General features: G+C 42.9%; 1 protein-coding gene across 2 annotated transcripts in view; it reads right to left on the reverse strand.

The window, feature by feature from the left end:
- Nucleotides 1-624: 624 nt before the first annotated feature.
- The window catches only part of LOC139410288 (allantoinase, mitochondrial), a 36,929-nt gene continuing 15,742 nt past the window's right edge, over nucleotides 625-21,811 (reverse strand). The window contains exons 7-11 of one of the 2 annotated variants that reach the window (XM_071155776.1): nucleotides 20,764-20,950; nucleotides 6,853-6,991; nucleotides 1,352-1,524; nucleotides 1,193-1,225; nucleotides 625-1,033 (exon numbers count right to left, since the gene is read on the reverse strand). In XM_071155776.1, the coding sequence (XP_071011877.1) occupies nucleotides 845-1,033; nucleotides 1,193-1,225; nucleotides 1,352-1,524; nucleotides 6,853-6,991; nucleotides 20,764-20,950 (721 nt within the window). In that variant the 3' untranslated portion in view covers nucleotides 625-844. The remainder of the gene's footprint in view (nucleotides 1,034-1,192; nucleotides 1,226-1,351; nucleotides 1,525-6,852; nucleotides 6,992-20,763; nucleotides 20,951-21,811) is intronic. The other variant, XM_071155777.1, reaches the window with a different exon arrangement.

Raw genomic sequence — 21,811 nt, forward strand, 5'->3', positions numbered from 1 at the left:
GTAGGTCATATCTTATACTGTAGGTCATATCTTATACTGTCTTATACTGTAGGCCATATCTTATACTGTAGGCCATATCTTATACTGTAGGTCATATCTTATACTGTCTTATACTATAGGTCATATCTTATACTGTAGGTCATATCTTATACTGTAGGTCATATCTTATACTGTAGGCCATATCTTATACTGTAGGCCATATCTTATACTGTAGGCCATATCTTATACTGTAGGCCATATCTTATACTGTAGGTCATATCTTATACTGTAGGCCATATTCAGCAGATACTGACTTTTCCATTCAGTCCTAAAACCTAATGGTAAAAATGATGATCTTGATATCCTAGTAAAACATGTGTTTGTGTGATCATGGGATTCTGTCCTGTCGTCTTTGATTCAGGGTGTTTAAGAGCTGATATGCTTCCTAGATTTCTGACAGTGTCAGTTTGGTCAGAGATTACTCAGTGACACGGAGAGGCAGGGGGCAGGCACAGGAGATTAACCCCCCCCCCCCCCCCCCCACCCCACCCCCACCCTCCACCACTCTCCTCTAGTTCCTTAACTGTTGTACTATGGAATTGACTCGATTTAGGTGGAGGGAGTAATGGAATATAGACACAAATCTCCTTTTGAAAGACATTACTTTGTTTATTGAAACATCTTAAAACAACAGTCAAGCATATGAACTTTGAGACACACAAGCCACCCCCCCCCCCCCCCCCCATGGTCCATTTATTTAATTGTATTGTATTTATGCAGCCAGGATTGTCCCCTCGGTAACATGTCTTGCCACTGTTTTCCAGGGAGTCACAGTGAGGCCTGGGTCCCCTCGGTCTTCTCTCCATCACCGTGAGGCCTGGGTCCCCTCGGTCTTCTCTCCATCACACAGGGAGACCTGGGTCGTCCCCTGGGGGAGGAGGAGATGCTTCCCCAGGGGCGTAGGAGAGAAGGAACCCTGCTTGTACACCACTCTGCCTCGGACGATGGTGACACTCACCTCCCCAAGCAACGTCAGGCCCAGGTAGGGAGTTAGCTGGAGAGAGAGATGGGGGGTGGGGTGGGGTGGGGGGGAGTTCGTCAACCAGGATCATTGCCTTCAGTAGATTGTGAAGGCTTTATATGTATAGTCTGGACTGATCTTCATATTTTAATATTGTGTAGGGTATTGTACCCATGGTTTATGTTATCTCACCTTATTTTTGTGATGCATACTTGCGTCTTTCACCTGTGGAAAGTCATCAATGGAAATATAAAATAATAGCTGAGCACAAAACCAACAAATTAACAGTTGTGATACAATGAAAGACTGTGTGTTCTTCGTCTTAGTGAATCCCTCTCCTATAATACTAGCCTCAAACTCCTTCTCTGGGTCCCATATGACCAGGTCTGCATCGTGACCGGGAACAAGGCTCCCCTTCTGGTTGTCAAGGCGACAGAGTTGTGCAGTGCGCTGGCAGAGGAGCCTCACCACGTCTGGCAGAGTGAAACCCTTCTTACTGGCTGACGTCCAGAACAGAGACAGACCTGAGATAGTGAGAGACAGACATAGAGCGAGACAGATAGACAGAGACAGAGACAATACAGAGAGAGACAGAGACAATAGAGAGAGACAATTTTTTGTATTTTATTTAACCTTTATTTAACCAGGAAAGGCTCATTGAGATTAAAATATATTTTTCAAGAGCGTCCTGGCCAAGATAGGCAGCATCAAGTCATTACGAAAAAATTACAGACAGACAACATGAAAAACTACAAGTAATCTAGTAAAAACTATTGAATTCACAAGAGTATAAAACAGCTAATTAAAAACATTTACAGGTCAGGGAATCAGCCTTGAAATCCTTCATCAGTGATTTAAAAACACCAATCGGGACAAGTTCTTCCAGTTTAAAAGTATTTTGTAAGGCGTTCCAAGACGATGGCGCAGAGGGCATTAAAGCCCTTTTACCAAATTCAGTTCGGACATTTGGAACAGTTAGCAGGATAAAGTCCAGCGAACGAAGAGAGTACCCACCACATTCTTGAACAATAAAAATGCACAAATAAAAAGGTAGTAAACCCAAAATGGCTTTGTAAATAGAGAGAGAGACAGATAGAGACAAAATGAGGAAACTGAGCTGCACTTCCTAACCTCCTGCCCATTGTCTGACCATATTAGAGACACCGCAGCAAGATTAGTGACCTGTTGCCACAAGAAAAGGTCAACCAGTGAAGAACAAACACCATTGTAAATACAACCCATATTTATGCTTATTTATTTTTCCCTTGTGTACTTTAACCATGTGTACATTGTTACAACTCTGTATATATACATAATATGACACTTGTAATGTCTTGATTGTTTTGAAACTTCTGTATGTGTAATGTTTACTGTTAGTTTTTACTGTTTATTTCACTTTTGTATATTATCCACCTCACTTGCTTTGGCAATGTTAACATATGTTTCCCATGCCAATAAAGCCCCTTGAATTGAATTTAATTTAATTGAGAGAGAGAGAGAGAGAGAGAGAGAGAGAGAGAGAGAGACAGACAGACAGACAGAGACAGATATATACAGAGAGAGAGTGAGAGAGAGAGCATAGCCTTGCTATTGAGAAAAGCCGCCGTAGGCAGACATGGCTCTCAAGAGAAGACAGGGGGAGAGCTGAATACACACTATAGCCTGGGAGAGGGAGGGTTGAATACATACTATAGCCTGGGAGAGGGAGGGTGGAATACATACTATAGCCTGGGAGAGGGAGGGTTGAATACATACTATAGCCTGGGAGAGGGAGGGTGGAATACATACTATAGCCTGGGAGAGGGAGGGTGGAATACATACTACAGTGCCTTGCGAAAGTATTCGGCCCCCTTGAACTTTGCGACCTTTTGCCACATTTCAGGCTTCAAACATAAAGATATAAAACTGTATTTTTTTGTGAAGAATCAACAACAAGTGGGACACAATCATGAAGTGGAACGACATTTATTGGATATTTCAAACTTTTTTAACAAATCAAAAACTGAAAAATTGGGCGTGCAAAATTATTCAACCCCCTTAAGTTAATACTTTGTAGCACCACCTTTTGCTGCGATTACAGCTGTAAGTCGCTTGGGGTATGTCTCTATCAGTTTTGCACATCGAGAGACTGACATTTTTTCCCATCCCTCCTTGCAAAACAGCTCGAGCTCAGTGAGGTTGGATGGAGAGCATTTGTGAACAGCAGTTTTCAGTTCTTTCCACAGATTCTCGATTGGATTCAGGTCTGGACTTTGACTTGGCCATTCTAACACCTGGATATGTTTATTTTTGAACCATTCCATTGTAGATTTTGCTTTATGTTTTGGATCATTGTCTTGTTGGAAGACAAATCTCTGTCCCAGTCTCAGGTCTTTTGCAGACTCCATCAGGTTTTCTTCCAGAATGGTCCTGTATTTGGCTCCATCCATCTTCCCATCAATTTTAACCATCTTCCCTGTCCCTGCTGAAGAAAAGCAGGCCCAAACCATGATGCTGCCACCACCATGTTTGACCGTGGGGATGGTGTGTTCAGCTGTGTTGCTTTTACGCCAAACATAACGTTTTGCATTGTTGCCAAAAAGTTCAATTTTGGTTTCATCTGACCAGAGCACCTTCTTCCACATGTTTGGTGTGTCTCCCAGGTGGCTTCTGGCAAACTTTAAACGACACTTTGTATGGATATCTTTAAGAAATGGCTTTTTTCTTGCCACTCTTCCATAAAGGCCAGATTTGTGCAATATACGACTGATTGTTGTCCTATGGACAGAGTCTCCCACCTCAGCTGTAGATCTCTGCAGTTCATCCAGAGTGATCATGGGCCTCTTGGCTGCATCTCTGATCAGTCTTCTCCTTGTATGAGCTGAAAGTTTAGAGGGACGGCCAGGTCTTGGTAGATTTGCAGTGGTCTGATACTCCTTCCATTTCAATATTATCGCTTGCACAGTGCTCCTTGGGATGTTTAAAGCTTGGGAAATCTTTTTGTATCCAAATCCGGCTTTAAACTTCTTCACAACAGTATCTCGGACCTGCCTGGTGTGTTCCTTGTTCTTCATGATGCTCTCTGCGCTTTTAACGGACCTCTGAGACTATCACAGTGCAGGTGCATTTATACGGAGACTTGATTACACACAGGTGGATTGTATTTATCATCATTAGTCATTTAGGTCAACATTGGACCATTCAGAGATCCTCACTGAACTTCTGGAGAGAGTTTGCTGCACTGAAAGTAAAGGGGCTGAATAATTTTGCACGCCCAATTTTTCAGTTTTTGATTTGTTAAAAAAGTTTGAAATATCCAATAAATGTCGTTCCACTTCATGATTGTGTCCCACTTGTTGTTGATTCTTCACAAAAAAATACAGTTTTATATCTTTATGTTTGAAGCCTGAAATGTGGTAAAAGGTCGCAAAGTTCAAGGGGGCCGAATACTTTCGCAAGGCACTGTATAGCCTGGGAGAGGGAGGGTTGAATACATACTATAGCCTGGGAGAGGGAGGGTGGAATACATACTATAGCCTGGGAGAGGGAGGGTTGAATACATACTATAGCCTGAGAGAGGGAGGGTGGAATACATACTATAGCCTGGGAGAGGGAGGGTTGAATACATACTATAGCCTGGGAGAGGGAGGGGGGGGGGGATTACGATGCTTTGGGGTGATAAACCTAACAAGACCGTGTTCCAAAGCATGAGTTAATGTTTCTGTTCTATACGGTACCAGGGAGAGATGACCACCAGGGCCAGATGACCACCAGGGCCAGATGACCACCAGGGCCAGATGACCACCAGGGCCAGACCATGATCTCTACACAACGAGAACAGTTTTTTTTTTTTTTTACAGCAGATACCGTCTGCTGTGCATTATAAGTATCTTTCATACAAATCTTAACCTTGTGACCCATTCCATACATCTGTTGTTTGTCATGTAGCTTGAAGAGGGTGTATCTTGGCTATAAAACACCTTTGTACCTTTGTCTCGGGGCTCTCAACGACTCATCTGAGGGTGATTCATTCGACCAGCCATCGTTATTGTACTCAATCGATTCACTTTATATATGTGTGTTGTATTGACTTGCTCCCTTATTAATAAGTGAATAAAGATTTAGTTTAACTATAACTCTGACTTGTGTGATATGTTCGCCTCTCCTCATTTTATAGTAAAGAAATGAACCACCACACGAAGCCAGGAGTCTTTGATCAGACCTCTTCTCTGTTCACTGTGACTGGCCAGTAAATAATTAAACTGTCTTGTAAACTAGCGCTGTATTTTATGCTTATCTCCTTGTGGACTTTGTCGTGTAGCAGGAGACTGGATTAGTAGTAACATCAGGAGCAGAGTTTAGAGGCTTTGCCAACAGACAAGGCATGGTTTAATGAATGATTAATTTATGGTATATGAAAAGATATAAATACATTTTACAGAACAACACGATAGATACCTTTTCATTTGGTGCCTCTGACAGACACATAGAAATATAATCTATTAGAATGTATTATATTTCTGTGGTTGGATATTAGGCTTCTATGTGTGAATCCATTAGATTATATCATATTTCTATGGTTGGACATTAGGGATTTATGTGTGAATCTATTAGAATTTATTATATTTCTATGGTTGGACATGAGGCTTCTATGTTTTTTTTAAATTTATTTGACCTTTACTTAACTAGGCAAGTCAGTTAAGAACAAATTCGTATTTTCAATGACGGCCTAGGAACAGTGGGTTAACTGCCTGTTCAGGGGCAGAACGACAGATTTGTACCTTGCAACCTTCCGGTTACTAGCCCAATGCTCTAACTACTAGGCTACCCTGCCCCCCCATGTGTAACTACTCACACAGAAAATACTATATATAGATGGCAAGGTATGGCTAATAGCTAATGGATCTCTAATGGATCTCTACTGGATCTCTGACTGATCTCAAATGGATCTCTGACGGATCTCTAATGGATCTACTGGATCTTTAATGGATCTTTAATGGCTCTCTAATGGATCTCTACTGGATTTTTAATGGCTCTCTAATAGTTATCTACTGGATCTCTAATGGATCCACTGGATCTCAAATGGATCTCACTGGATCTTTAATGGATCTTTAATGGATCTCTATTGGATCTCTACTGGATCTCTACTGGATCCACTGTATTTTTAATGGATCTCTAATGGATCCAATGGATCTCTAATAGATCCACTGGATCTCTAATGAATCTCTACTGGATCTTTAATGAATCTCTAATGGATCTATAATGGATCTTAATGGATCTCTAATGGATCCACTTAATCTTTCATGGATCTCTACTGGATCTTTAATGGATCTCTAATTGATCTCTAAGGGATCTCTACTGGATCTCTACTGGATCTTTAATGGATCTCTACTTGATCTCTAATGGATCTCTACTGGATCCACTGGATCTTTAATGGATCTCTAATGGATCCACTGGATCTCTAATGAATCTCTACTGGATCTTTACTGGATCCTTAAATGATCTCTAATGGATCTCTAATGGATCCACTGGATCTTTAATGGATCGCTAATAGATCCACTTGATCTTTAATGGATCTTGAATGGATTTTAATGGATCTCCAATGGATCACCTGGATCTTTAATGGAACTCTAATGGATCCACTGGATCTTTAATGGATCTCTAATGGATCCACTGGATCTTTAATGGATCTCTAATGGATCTCTACTGGATCTCTAATGGATACACTGGATCTTTAATGGATCTCTACTGGATCTTTAATGGATCTCTAATGGATCTCTACTGAATCTTTAATGGATCTCTAATGGATATCTACTGGATCTCTAATGGATCTCTACTGGATCTTTAATGGATCTCTTATTGATCTCACTTACCGAACTGTAAGGAGGAGATCCCTCCCCAGGCCTGAGTGAAATCCCCACAGTCCAATCTCTTCAGGTCTGGTGTGCAGGGGGAGTGATCTGACACAACCATGTCAATCTGACCAGCCTTCAGGGCAGACCACAGCTGCTCCTGGAGGGGTAGAAGGTAATGGGACATTTTATATTTGTTTATATATTTTTTTATCTAACCTTTATTTAACCAGGTAGGCTAGTTGAGAACAAGTTCTCATTTACAACTGCGACCTGGCCAAGATAAAGCAAAACAGCGTGACAAAAACAACAACGCAGAGTTACACATAAACAAACGTCTAGTCAATAACACAATAGAAAATCTGTATGCAATTTGTGCAAATGAAGTAAGGAGGTAAGGCAATAAATAGGCAAAATAATTACAATTGAGCAATTAACACTGGAGTGATAGATGTACAGATGAGGATGTGTAAGTAGAAATACTGGTGTGCAAAAGAGCAGAAAAAAATAAAAAAAAAATACGGGGATTCAATTGGTAATAACCATCATGTTCAGTGTGGATGGATGGCTGGCCCCTGTGTTAACTTCTGTTATATAATGTTCAGTGTGGATGGGTGACTGGCCCCCTGTGTTAACTTCTGTTATATAATGAGATGGTGTGGATGGGTGACTGGCCCCTGTGTTAACTTCTGTTATATAATGTTCAGTGTGGATGGATGACTGGCCCCTGTGTTAACTTCTGTTATATAATGAGATGGTGTGGATGGGTGACTGGCCCCTGTGTTAACTTCTGTTATATAATGAGATGGTGTGGATGGGTGACTGGCCCCTGTGTTAACTTCTGTTATATAATGAGATGGTGTGGATGGATGACTGGCCCCTGTGTTAACTTCTGTTATATAATGAGATGGTGTGGATGGGTGACTGGCCCCTGTGTTAACTTCTGTTATATAATGAGATGGTGTGGATGGATGACTGGCCCCCTGTGTTAACTTCTGTTATATAATGAGATGGTGTGGATGGGTGACTGGCCCCTGTGTTAACTTCTGTTATATAATGAGATGGTGTGGATGGATGACTGGCCCCCTGTGTTAACTTCTGTTATATAATGAGATGGTGTGGATGGGTGACTGGCCCCCTGTGTTAACTTCTGTTATATAATGAGAAGGTGTGGATGGGTGACTGGCCCCTGTGTTAACTTCTGTTATATAATGAGATGGTGTGGATGGGTGACTGGCCCCCTGTGTTAACTTCTGTTATATAATGAGAAGGTGTGGATGGGTGACTGGCCCCTGTGTTAACTTCTGTTATATAATGAGAAGGTGTGGATGGGTGACTGGCCCCTGTGTTAACTTCTGTTATATAATGAGATGGTGTGGATGGGTGACTGGCCCCTGTGTTAACTTCTGTTATATAATGTTCAGTGTGGATGGATGACTGGCCCCTGTGTTAACTTCTGTTATATAATGAGATGGTGTGGATGGGTGACTGGCCCCTGTGTTAACTTCTGTTATATAATGAGATGGTGTGGATGGGTGACTGGCCCCTGTGTTAACTTCTGTTATATAATGAGATGGTGTGGATGGGTGACTGGCCCCTGTGTTAACTTCTGTTATATAATGAGATGGTGTGGATGGATGACTGGCCCCCTGTGTTAACTTCTGTTATATAATGAGATGGTGTGGATGGGTGACTGGCCCCCTGTGTTAACTTCTGTTATATAATGAGAAGGTGTGGATGGGTGACTGGCCCCTGTGTTAACTTCTGTTATATAATGAGATGGTGTGGATGGGTGACTGGCCCCCTGTGTTAACTTCTGTTATATAATGAGAAGGTGTGGATGGGTGACTGGCCCCTGTGTTAACTTCTGTTATATAATGAGAAGGTGTGGATGGGTGACTGGCCCCTGTGTTAACTTCTGTTATATAATGAGATGGTGTGGATGGGTGACTGGCCCCTGTGTTAACTTCTGTTATATAATGTTCAGTGTGGATGGATGACTGGCCCCTGTGTTAACTTCTGTTATATAATGAGATGGTGTGGATGGGTGACTGGCCCCTGTGTTAACTTCTGTTATATAATGAGATGGTGTGGATGGGTGACTGGCCCCTGTGTTAACTTCTGTTATATAATGAGATGGTGTGGATGGATGACTGGCCCCCTGTGTTAACTTCTGTTATATAATGAGATGGTGTGGATGGGTGACTGGCCCCTGTGTTAACTTCTGTTATATAATGAGATGGTGTGGATGGATGACTGGCCCCCTGTGTTAACTTCTGTTATATAATGAGATGGTGTGGATGGGTGACTGGCCCCCTGTGTTAACTTCTGTTATATAATGAGAAGGTGTGGATGGGTGACTGGCCCCTGTGTTAACTTCTGTTATATAATGAGATGGTGTGGATGGGTGACTGGCCCCCTGTGTTAACTTCTGTTATATAATGAGAAGGTGTGGATGGGTGACTGGCCCCTGTGTTAACTTCTGTTATATAATGAGAAGGTGTGGATGGGTGACTGGCCCCTGTGTTAACTTCTGTTATATAATGAGATGGTGTGGATGGGTGACTGGCCCCTGTGTTAACTTCTGTTATATAATGTTCAGTGTGGATGGATGACTGGCCCCTGTGTTAACTTCTGTTATATAATGAGATGGTGTGGATGGGTGACTGGCCCCTGTGTTAACTTCTGTTATATAATGAGATGGTGTGGATGGGTGACTGGCCCCTGTGTTAACTTCTGTTATATAATGAGATGGTGTGGATGGGTGACTGGCCCCTGTGTTAACTTCTGTTATATAATGAGATGGTGTGGATGGATGACTGGCCCCCTGTGTTAACTTCTGTTATATAATGAGATGGTGTGGATGGGTGACTGGCCCCCTGTGTTAACTTCTGTTATATAATGAGAAGGTGTGGATGGGTGACTGGCCCCTGTGTTAACTTCTGTTATATAATGAGATGGTGTGGATGGGTGACTGGCCCCCTGTGTTAACTTCTGTTATATAATGAGAAGGTGTGGATGGGTGACTGGCCCCTGTGTTAACTTCTGTTATATAATGAGAAGGTGTGGATGGGTGACTGGCCCCTGTGTTAACTTCTGTTATATAATGAGATGGTGTGGATGGGTGACTGGCCCCTGTGTTAACTTCTGTTATATAATGTTCAGTGTGGATGGATGACTGGCCCCTGTGTTAACTTCTGTTATATAATGAGATGGTGTGGATGGGTGACTGGCCCCTGTGTTAACTTCTGTTATATAATGAGATGGTGTGGATGGGTGACTGGCCCCTGTGTTAACTTCTGTTATATAATGAGATGGTGTGGATGGATGACTGGCCCCTGTGTTAACTTTTGTTATATAATGAGATGGTGTGGATGGGTGACTGGCCCCTGTGTTAACTTCTGTTATATAATGAGATGGTGTGGATGGGTGACTGGCCCCTGTGTTAACTTCTGTTATATAATGAGATGGTGTGGATGGGTGACTGGCCCCTGTGTTAACTTCTGTTATATAATGAGATGGTGTGGATGGGTGACTGGCCCCCGTGTTAACTTCTGTTATATAATGAGATGGTGTGGATGGGTGACTGGCCCCTGTGTTAACTTCTGTTATATAATGAGAAGGTGTGGATGGGTGACTGGCCCATGTGTTAACTTCTGTTATATAATGTTCAGTGTGGATGGATGACTGGCCCTGTGTTAACTTCTGTTATATAATGAGATGGTGTGGATGGGTGATTGGCCACTGTGTTAACTTCTGTTATATAATGAGATGGTGTGGATGGGTGACTGGCCCCTGTGTTAACTTCTGTTATATAATGAGATGGTGTGGATGGATGACTGGCCCCTGTGTTAACTTCTGTTATATAATGAGATGGTGTGGATGGATGACTGGCCCCTGTGTTAACTTCTGTTCTATAATGAGATGGTGTGGATGGGTGACTGGCCCCTGTGTTAACTTCTGTTATATAATGTTCAGTGTGGATGGATGACTGGCCCCTGTGTTAACTTCTGTTATATAATGAGATGGTGTGGATGGGTGACTGGCCCCTGTGTTAACTTCTGTTATATAATGAGATGGTGTGGATGGGTGACTGGCCCCCGTGTTAACTTCTGTTATATAATGAGATGGTGTGGATGGGTGACTGGCCCCTGTGTTAACTTCTGTTATATAATGAGAAGGTGTGGATGGGTGACTGGCCCCTGTGTTAACTTCTGTTATATAATGAGATGGTGTGGATGGGTGACTGGCCCCTGTGTTAACTTCTGTTATATAATGAGATGGTGTGGATGGATGACTGACCCCCTGTGTTAACTTCTGTTATATAATGTGATGGTGTGGATGGGTGACTGGCCCCTGTGTTAACTTCTGTTATATAATGAGAAGGTGTGGATGGGTGATTGGCCCCTGTGTTAACTTCTGTTATATAATGAGATGGTGTGGATGGGTGACTGGCCCCTGTGTTAACTTCTGTTATATAATGAGAAGGTGTGGATGGGTGACTGGCCCCTGTGTTAACTTCTGTTATATAATGTTCAGTGTGGATGGATGACTGGCCCCTGTGTTAACTTCTGTTATATAATGAGATGGTGTGGATGGGTGACTGGCCCCCGTGTTAACTTCTGTTATATAATGAGATGGTGTGGATGGGTGACTGGCCCCCGTGTTAACTTCTGTTATATAATGAGATGGTGTGGATGGATGACTGGCCCCCTGTGTTAACTTCTGTTATATAATGAGATGGTGTGGATGGGTGACTGGCCCCTGTGTTAACTTCTGTTATATAATGAGATGGTGTGGATGGGTGACTGGCCCCCTGTGTTAACTTCTGTTATAGAATGAGATGGTGTGGATGGGTGACTGGCCTCCGTGTTAACTTCTGTTATATAATGAGATGGTGTGGATGGATGACTGGCCCCTGTGTTAACTTCTGTTATATAATGAGATGGTGTGGATGGGTGACTGGCCCCTGTGTTAACTTCTGTTATAGAATGAGATGGTGTGGATGGATGACTGGCCCCTGTGTTAACTTCTGTTATATAATGAGATGGTGTGGATGGATGACTGGCCCCCTGTGTTAACTTCTGTTATATAATGAGATGGTGTGGATGGATGACTGACCCCCTGTGTTAACTTCTGTTATATAATGAGATGGTGTGGATGGGTGACTGGCCCCTGTGTTAACTTCTGTTATATAATGAGAAGGTGTGGATGGGTGACTGGCCCCTGTGTTAACTTCTGTTATATAATGAGATGGTGTGGATGGGTGACTGGCCCCTGTGTTAACTTCTGTTATAGAATGAGATGGTGTGGATGGATGACTGGCCCATGTGTTAACTTCTGTTATAGAATGAGATGGTGTGGAAGGGTGACTGGCCCCTGTGTTAACTTCTGTTATATAATGAGATGGTGTGGATGGGTGACTGGCCCCCGTGTTAACTTCTGTTATATAATGAGATGGTGTGGATGGATGACTGGCCCCTGTGTTAACTTCTGTTATATAATGAGATGATGTGGATGGGTGACTGGCCCCTGTGTTAACTTCTGTTATATAATGAGATGGTGTGGATGGATGACTGGCCCCTGTGTTAACTTCTGTTATATAATGAGATGGTGTGGATGGGTCACTGGCCCCTGTGTTAAATTATGTTATAGAATGAGATGGTGTGGATGGATGACTGGCCCCTGTGTTAAATGATGTCATAGAATGAGATTGTGTGGATGGATGACTGGCCCCTGTGTTAAATTATGTTATAGAATGAGAAGGTGTGGATGGATGACTGGCCCCCGTGTTAACTTCTGTTATATATAATGAGATGGTGTGGATGGGTGATTGGCCCCTGTGTTAACTTCTGTTATATAATGAGATGGTGTGGATGGATGATGGCCCCCGTGTTAAATTATGTTATAGAATGAGATGGTGTGGATGGATGACTGGCCCCCGTGTTAAATTATGTTATAGAATGAGATGGTGTGGATGGATGACTGGCCCCTCTGTTAACTTCTGTTATATTATGAGATGGTGTGGATGGATGACTGGCCCCCTGTGTTAACTTCTGTTATACAATGTTCAGTGTGGATGGATGACTGGCCCCTCTGTTAACTTCTGTTGTATAATGGGATGGTGTGGATGGGTGACTGGCCCCTGTGTTAACTTCTGTTATATAATGAGAAGGTGTGGATGGGTGACTGGCCCCTGTGTTAACTTCTGTTATATAATGTTCAGTGTGGATGGATGACTGGCCCTGTGTTAACTTCTGTTATATAATGAGATGGTGTGGATGGGTGATTGGCCACTGTGTTAACTTCTGTTATATAATGAGATGGTGTGGATGGGTGACTGGCCCCTGTGTTAACTTCTGTTATATAATGAGATGGTGTGGATGGATGACTGGCCCCTGTGTTAACTTCTGTTATATAATGAGATGGTGTGGATGGATGACTGGCCCCTGTGTTAACTTCTGTTCTATAATGAGATGGTGTGGATGGGTGACTGGCCCCTGTATTAACTTCTGTTATATAATGTTCAGTGTGGATGGATGACTGGCCCCTGTGTTAACTTCTGTTATATAATGAGATGGTGTGGATGGGTGACTGGCCCCCGTGTTAACTTCTGTTATATAATGAGATGGTGTGGATGGGTGACTGGCCCCTGTGTTAACTTCTGTTATATAATGAGAAGGTGTGGATGGGTGACTGGCCCCTGTGTTAACTTCTGTTATATAATGAGATGGTGTGGATGGGTGACTGGCCCCTGTGTTAACTTCTGTTATATAATGAGATGGGGTGGATGGATGACTGGCCCCCTGTGTTAACTTCTGTTATATAATGAGATGGTGTGGATGGGTGACTGGCCCCTGTGTTAACTTCTGTTATATAATGAGATGGTGTGGATGGATGACTGGCCCCCTGTGTTAACTTCTGTTATATAATGAGATGGTGTGGATGGGTGACTGGCCCCTGTGTTAACTTCTGTTATATAATGAGAAGGTGTGGATGGGTGACTGGCCCCTGTGTTAACTTCTGTTATATAATGAGATGGTGTGGATGGGTGACTGGCCCCTGTGTTAACTTCTGTTATATAATGAGAAGGTTTGGATGGGTGACTGGCCCCTGTGTTAACTTCTGTTATATAATGTTCAGTGTGGATGGATGACTGGCCCCTGTGTTAACTTCTGTTATATAATGAGATGGTGTGGATGGGTGACTGGCCCCCGTGTTAACTTCTGTTATATAATGAGATGGTGTGGATGGGTGACTGGCCCCTGTGTTAACTTCTGTTATATAATGAGATGGTGTGGATGGATGACTGGCCCCCTGTGTTAACTTCTGTTATATAATGAGATGGTGTGGATGGGTGACTGGCCCCTGTGTTAACTTCTGTTATATAATGAGATGGTGTGGATGGGTGACTGGCCCCCTGTGTTAACTTCTGTTATATAATGAGATGGTGTGGATGGGTGACTGGCCCCCGTGTTAACTTCTGTTATATAATGAGATGGTGTGGATGGATGACTGGCCCCTGTGTTAACTTCTGTTATATAATGAGATGGTGTGGATGGGTGACTGGCCCCTGTGTTAACTTCTGTTATAGAATGAGATGGTATGGATGGATGACTGGCCCCTGTGTTAACTTCTGTTATATAATGAGATGGTGTGGATGGATGACTGGCCCCCTGTGTTAACTTCTGTTATATAATGAGAAGGTGTGGATGGGTGACTGGCCCCTGTGTTAACTTCTGTTATATAATGAGATGGTGTGGATGGATGACTGGCCCCTGTGTTAACTTCTGTTCTATAATGAGATGGTGTGGATGGATGACTGGCCCCCTGTGTTAACTTCTGTTATATAATGAGATGGTGTGGATGGGTGACTGGCCCCTGTGTTAACTTCTGTTATATAATGAGAAGGTGTGGATGGGTGACTGGCCCCTGTGTTAACTTCTGTTATATAATGAGATGGTGTGGATGGGTGACTGGCCCCTGTGTTAACTTCTGTTATAGAATGAGATGGTGTGGATGGATGACTGGCCCCTGTGTTAACTTCTGTTAAAGAATGAGATGGTGTGGAAGGGTGACTGGCCCCTGTGTTAACTTCTGTTAATAATGAGATGGTGTGGATGGGTGTCTGGCCCCCGTGTTAACTTATGTTATATAATGAGATGGTGTGGATGGATGACTGGCCCCTGTGTTAACTTCTGTTATATAATGAGATGGTGTGGATGGGTGACTGGCCCCCGTGTTAACTTCTGTTATATAATGAGATGGTGTGGATGGATGACTGGCCCCTGTGTTAACTTCTGTTATATAATGAGATGGTGTGGATGGGTGACTGGCCCCTGTGTTAAATTATGTTATAGAATGAGATGGTGTGGATGGATGACTGGCCCCTGTGTTAAATTATGTTATAGAATGAGATGGTGTGGATGGATGACTGGCCCCTGTGTTAAATTATGTTATAGAATGAGAAGGTGGATGGATGACTGGCCCCCGTGTTAAATTATGTTATAGAATGAGATGGTGTGGATGGGTGATTGGCCCCTGTGTTAACTTCTGTTATATAATGAGATGGTGTGGATGGATGATGGCCCCCGTGTTAAATTATGTTATAGAATGAGATGGTGTGGATGGATGACTGGCCCCCGTGTTAACTTCTGTTATATAATGAGATGGTGTGGATGGGTGACTGGCCCCTGTGTTAACTTCTGTTATATAATGAGATGGTGTGGATGGGTGACTGGCCCCTGTGTTAACTTCTGTTATATAATGAGATGGTGTGGATGGATGACTGGCCCCCTGTGTTAACTTCTATTATATAATGAGATGGTGTGGATGGGTGACTGGCCCCTGTGTTAACTTCTGTTATATAATGAGAAGGTGTGGATGGGTGACTGGCCCCTGTGTTAACTTCTGTTATATAATGAGATGGTGTGGATGGATGACTGGCCCCCTGTGTTAACTTCTGTTATATAATGAGATGGTGTGGATGGGTGACTGGCCCCTGTGTTAACTTCTGTTATATAATGAGAAGGTGTGGATGGGTGACTGGCCCCTGTGTTAACTTCTGTTATATAATGAGATGGTGTGGATGGGTGACTGGCCCCTGTGTTAACTTCTGTTATATAATGAGAAGGTGTGGATGGGTGACTGGCCCCTGTGTTAACTTCTGTTATATAATGTTCAGTGTGGATGGATGACTGGCCCCTGTGTTAACTTCTGTTACATAATGAGATGGTGTGGATGGGTGACTGGCCCCCGTGTTAACTTCTGTTATATAATGAGATGGTGTGGATGGGTGACTGGCCCCCGTGTTAACTTCTGTTATATAATGAGATGGTGTGGATGGATGACTGGCCCCCTGTGTTAACTTCTGTTATATAATGAGATGGTGTGGATGGGTGACTGGCCCCTGTGTTAACTTCTGTTATATAATGAGATGGTGTGGATGGGTGACTGGCCCCCTGTGTTAACTTCTGTTATATAATGAGATGGTGTGGATGGGTGACTGGCCCCCGTGTTAACTTCTGTTATATAATGAGATGGTGTGGATGGATGACTGGCCCCTGTGTTAACTTCTGTTATATAATGAGATGGTGTGGATGGGTGACTGGCCCCTGTGTTAACTTCTGTTATAGAATGAGATGGTGTGGATGGATGACTGGCCCCTGTGTTAACTTCTGTTATATAATGAGATGGTGTGGATGGATGACTGGCCCCCTGTGTTAACTTCTGTTATATAATGAGAAGGTGTGGATGTGTGACTGGCCCCTGTGTTAACTTCTGTTATATAATGAGAAGGTGTGGATGGGTGACTTGCCCCTGTGTTAACTTCTGTTATATAATGAGATGGTGTGGATGGGTGACTGGCCCCTGTGTTAACTTCTGTTATAGAATGAGATGGTGTGGATGGATGACTGGCCCCTGTGTTAACTTCTGTTATAGAATGAGATGGTGTGGAAGGGTGACTGGCCCCTGTGTTAACTTCTGTTATATAATGAGATGGTGTGGATGGGTGACTGGCCCCCGTGTTAACTTCTGTTATATAATGAGATGGTGTGGATGGATGACTGGCCCCTGTGTTAACTTCTGTTATATAATGAGATGGTGTGGATGGGTGACTGGCCCCCGTGTTAACTTCTGTTATATAATGAGATGGTGTGGATGGGTGACTGGCCCCCGTGTTAACTTCTGTTATATAATGAGATGGTGTGGATGGGTGACTGGCCCCTGTGTTAACTTCTGTTATATAATGAGATGGTGTGGATGGATGACTGGCCCCCTGTGTTAACTTCTGTTATATAATGAGATGGTGTGGATGGGTGACTGGCCCCTGTGTTAACTTCTGTTATATAATGAGATGGTGTGGATGGGTGACTGGCCCCCTGTGTTAACTTCTGTTATATAATGAGATGGTGTGGATGGGTGACTGGCCCCCGTGTTAACTTCTGTTATATAATGAGATGGTGTGGATGGATGACTGGCCCCTGTGTTAACTTCTGTTATATAATGAGATGGTGTGGATGGGTGACTGGCCCCTGTGTTAACTTCTGTTATAGAATGAGATGGTATGGATGGATGACTGGCCCCTGTGTTAACTTCTGTTATATAATGAGATGGTGTGGATGGATGACTGGCCCCCTGTGTTAACTTCTGTTATATAATGAGAAGGTGTGGATGGGTGACTGGCCCCTGTGTTAACTTCTGTTATATAATGAGATGGTGTGGATGGATGACTGGCCCCTGTGTTAACTTCTGTTCTATAATGAGATGGTGTGGATGGATGACTGGCCCCCTGTGTTAACTTCTGTTATATAATGAGATGGTGTGGATGGGTGACTGGCCCCTGTGTTAACTTCTGTTATATAATGAGAAGGTGTGGATGGGTGACTGGCCCCTGTGTTAACTTCTGTTATATAATGAGATGGTGTGGATGGATGACTGGCCCCTGTGTTAACTTCTGTTATATAATGAGATGGTGTGGATGGGTGACTGGCCCCCGTGTTAACTTCTGTTATATAATGAGATGGTGTGGATGGGTGACTGGCCCCTGTGTTAAATTATGTTATAGAATGAGATGGTGTGGATGGATGACTGGCCCCTGTGTTAAATTATGTTATAGAATGAGATGGTGTGGATGGATGACTGGCCCCTGTGTTAAATTATGTTATAGAATGAGAAGGTGGATGGATGACTGGCCCCCGTGTTAAATTATGTTATAGAATGAGATGGTGTGGATGGGTGATTGGCCCCTGTGTTAACTTCTGTTATATAATGAGATGGTGTGGATGGATGATGGCCCCCGTGTTAAATTATGTTATAGAATGAGATGGTGTGGATGGATGACTGGCCCCCGTGTTAACTTCTGTTATATAATGAGATGGTGTGGATGGGTGACTTGCCCCTGTGTTAACTTCTGTTATATAATGAGATGGTGTGGATGGGTGACTGGCCCCTGTGTTAACTTCTGTTATATAATGAGATGGTGTGGATGGATGACTGGCCCCCTGTGTTAACTTCTATTATATAATGAGATGGTGTGGATGGGTGACTGGCCCCTGTGTTAACTTCTGTTATATAATGAGAAGGTGTGGATGGGTGACTGGCCCCTGTGTTAACTTCTGTTATATAATGAGATGGTGTGGATGGATGACTGGCCCCCTGTGTTAACTTCTGTTATATAATGAGATGGTGTGGATGGGTGACTGGCCCCTGTGTTAACTTCTGTTATATAATGAGAAGATGTGGATGGGTGACTGGCCCCTGTGTTAACTTCTGTTATATAATGAGATGGTGTGGATGGGTGACTGGCCCCTGTGTTAACTTCTGTTATATAATGAGAAGGTGTGGATGGGTGACTGGCCCCTGTGTTAACTTCTGTTATATAATGTTCAGTGTGGATGGATGACTGGCCCCTGTGTTAACTTCTGTTACATAATGAGATGGTGTGGATGGGTGACTGGCCCCCGTGTTAACTTCTGTTATATAATGAGATGGTGTGGATGGGTGACTGGCCCCCGTGTTAACTTCTGTTATATAATGAGATGGTGTGGATGGATGACTGGCCCCCTGTGTTAACTTCTGTTATATAATGAGATGGTGTGGATGGGTGACTGGCCCCTGTGTTAACTTCTGTTATATAATGAGATGGTGTGGATGGGTGACTGGCCCCCTGTGTTAACTTCTGTTATATAATGAGATGGTGTGGATGGGTGACTGGCCCCCGTGTTAACTTCTGTTATATAATGAGATGGTGTGGAAGGGTGACTGGCCCCTGTGTTAACTTCTGTTATATAATGAGATGGTGTGGATGGGGTGTGGACTGGCCCCCTGTGTTAACTTCTGTTATATAATGAGATGGTGTGGATGGATGACTGGCCCCTGTGTTAACTTCTGTTATATAATGAGATGGTGTGGATGGGTGACTGGCCCCCGTGTTAACTTCTGTTATATAATGAGATGGTGTGGATGGATGACTGGCCCCTGTGTTAACTTCTGTTATATAATGAGATGGTGTGGATGGATGACTGGCCCCCGTGTTAACTTCTGTTATAGAATGAGATGGTGTGGATGGATGACTGGCCCCCTGTGTTAACTTCTGTTATATAATGTTCAGTGTGGATGGATTACTGGCCCCTCTGTTAACTTCTGTTATATAATGAGATGGTGTGGATGGGTGACTGGCCCCTCTGTTAACTTCTGTTATATAATGAGATGGTGTGGATGGGTGACTGGCCCCTGTGTTAACTTCTGTTATATAATGAGAAGGTGTGGATGGGTGACTGGCCCCTCTGTTAAATTATGTTATATAATGAGATGGTGTGGATGGATGACTGGCCCCTGTGTTAAATTATGTTATATAATGAGAAGGTGTAGTCTATGTTAGTCTTCTATTGTCTGTATGTACGCAGTCTCTCTGTTTATTTGCACTTTCTCTGTGTCTCTTGTTTTCATTTATTAATTATACATTAATTATATATACAGTACCAGTCAAAAGTTTGGACACGCCTACTCATTCCAGGGTTTTTCTTTATTTGTACTATTTTCTACATTGTAGAATAATAGTGAATACATCAAAACTATGAATTAACACATATGGAATCATCTAGTAACCAATAAAGTGTTAAACGAAGCAAATTATATTTGAGATTCTTCAAAGTAGCCACCCTTTGCCTTGATGACAGCTTTGCACACTCTTAGCATTCTCTCAACCAGCTTCATGAGGTAGTCACCTGGAATGCATTTCAATTAACAGGTGTGCCTTGTTAAAAGTAAATTTGTGGAATTTCTTTCCTTCTTAATGAGTTTGATCCAATCAGTTGTGTTGTGACAAGGTAGGGGTGGTATACAGAAGATAGCCCTATTTTGTAAAAAACCAAGTCCATATTATGGCAAGAACAGCTCAAATAAGCAAAGAGAAACAGTAGTCCATCATTACTTTGGCTACTTTGAAGAATATTCAATATAAAATATATACTTTTGTGGCTACTACATGATTCCATATGTGTTACTTCATAGTTTTGATGACTTCAGCTATTATTCTATGATGTAGAAAATAGTAAAAATAAAGAAGAAGGTCTATCTGGTTAGATATCCCTCTGATGAGAGGTGTACCTGGTTAGATATCCCTCTGATGAGAGGTGTACCTGGTTAGATATCCCTCTGATGAGAGGTGTACCTGGTTAGATATCCCTCTGATGAGAGGTGTACCTGGTTCGATATCCCTCTGATGAGAGGTGTACCTGGTTAGATATCCCTCTGATGAGAGGTGTACCTGGTTAGATATCCCTCTGATGAGAGTTGTACCTGGTTAGATATCCCCTCTGATGAGAGGTGTACCTGGTTAGATATCCCTCTGATGAGAGGTGTGCCTGGTTAGATATCACTCTGATGAGAGGTCTACCTCGTTAGATATCCCTCTGATCAGAGGTGTACCTGGTTAGCTACCCCTCTGATGGGAGGACAGCATTTGAACTGTGTGGCCCCAGCAGGGATGTGTTCAGCAGACAGGCTGAGGTAGTGATGGGTGGTCTCCACCGTCAGAGGGGCTCCGGCCTGCTTCGCAGCCTGGATCAGAGCCAGGGGCTGGGCAGAGGACAGGTGCACTATGTGGCAATGCACCCTTGAGAGAGACATACACAGTCCACATCAGAGCCCAGGGCTGGGCAAAGGACAGGTGCACTATGTGGCAATGCACCCTAGGGAGTTAGAGTTAAAACCTCTATACATTTGAAATGTTACTACTTTTGTTTTATATACAAATTGTCAATAAATAGAATGTTGAGAAAACCAGGAGAGATACTCAGAGGGGCATCTCTAAAACCTGGCTGCTGATCTCTTAACGATTAGATATGAACTCAAACAGCAGCACAGTACATAACACAGCTTAGTAGTAGTAGTACTGGTAGTAGTAGTAGTAGTAGTAGTACTGGTAGTAGTAGTAGTAGTAGTAGTACTGGTAGTAGTATTAGTAGTAGTATTAGTAGTAGTATCAGTAGTAGTAGTAGTAGTAGTAGTAGTAGTACTGGTAGCAGTAGTATTAGTAGTAGAGATTGTAGTAGTAGCAGTAGTACTAGAAGTAGCATAGGTAGTAGTAGTAATAGTGGTGGTAGTAGTAGTAGTATTAGTAGTAGTAGTAGTAGCAGTAGTACTAGCAGTACCATAGGAAGTAGTAGTAGTAGTAGTAGTAGCAGTAGTACTAGCAGTAGCATAGGTAGTAGTAGTAGTAGTAGTAGTAGTAGTAGTAGTGGTAGTAGTAGTAGTAGTAGTAGTAGTAGGAGTAATAGTAGTAGTAGTAATAGTAGCAGTAGTAGTAGTAGTAGTACTAGTAGTGGTAGTAGTAGTGGTAGTAGTGGTAGTGGTAGTAGTAGTAGTGGTAGCAGTAGTACTGGTAGCAGTAGTAGTAGTAGTAGTAGTAGTAGTAGTAGTAGTAGTAGTAGTAGTAGCAGTAGTACTAGCAGTAGTATTAGTAGTAGTAGTCATA

This window comes from Oncorhynchus clarkii, chromosome 5 (genome assembly GCF_045791955.1).
Source record: "Oncorhynchus clarkii lewisi isolate Uvic-CL-2024 chromosome 5, UVic_Ocla_1.0, whole genome shotgun sequence".
NCBI classification, from domain to species: Eukaryota; Metazoa; Chordata; class Actinopteri; order Salmoniformes; family Salmonidae; genus Oncorhynchus; species Oncorhynchus clarkii.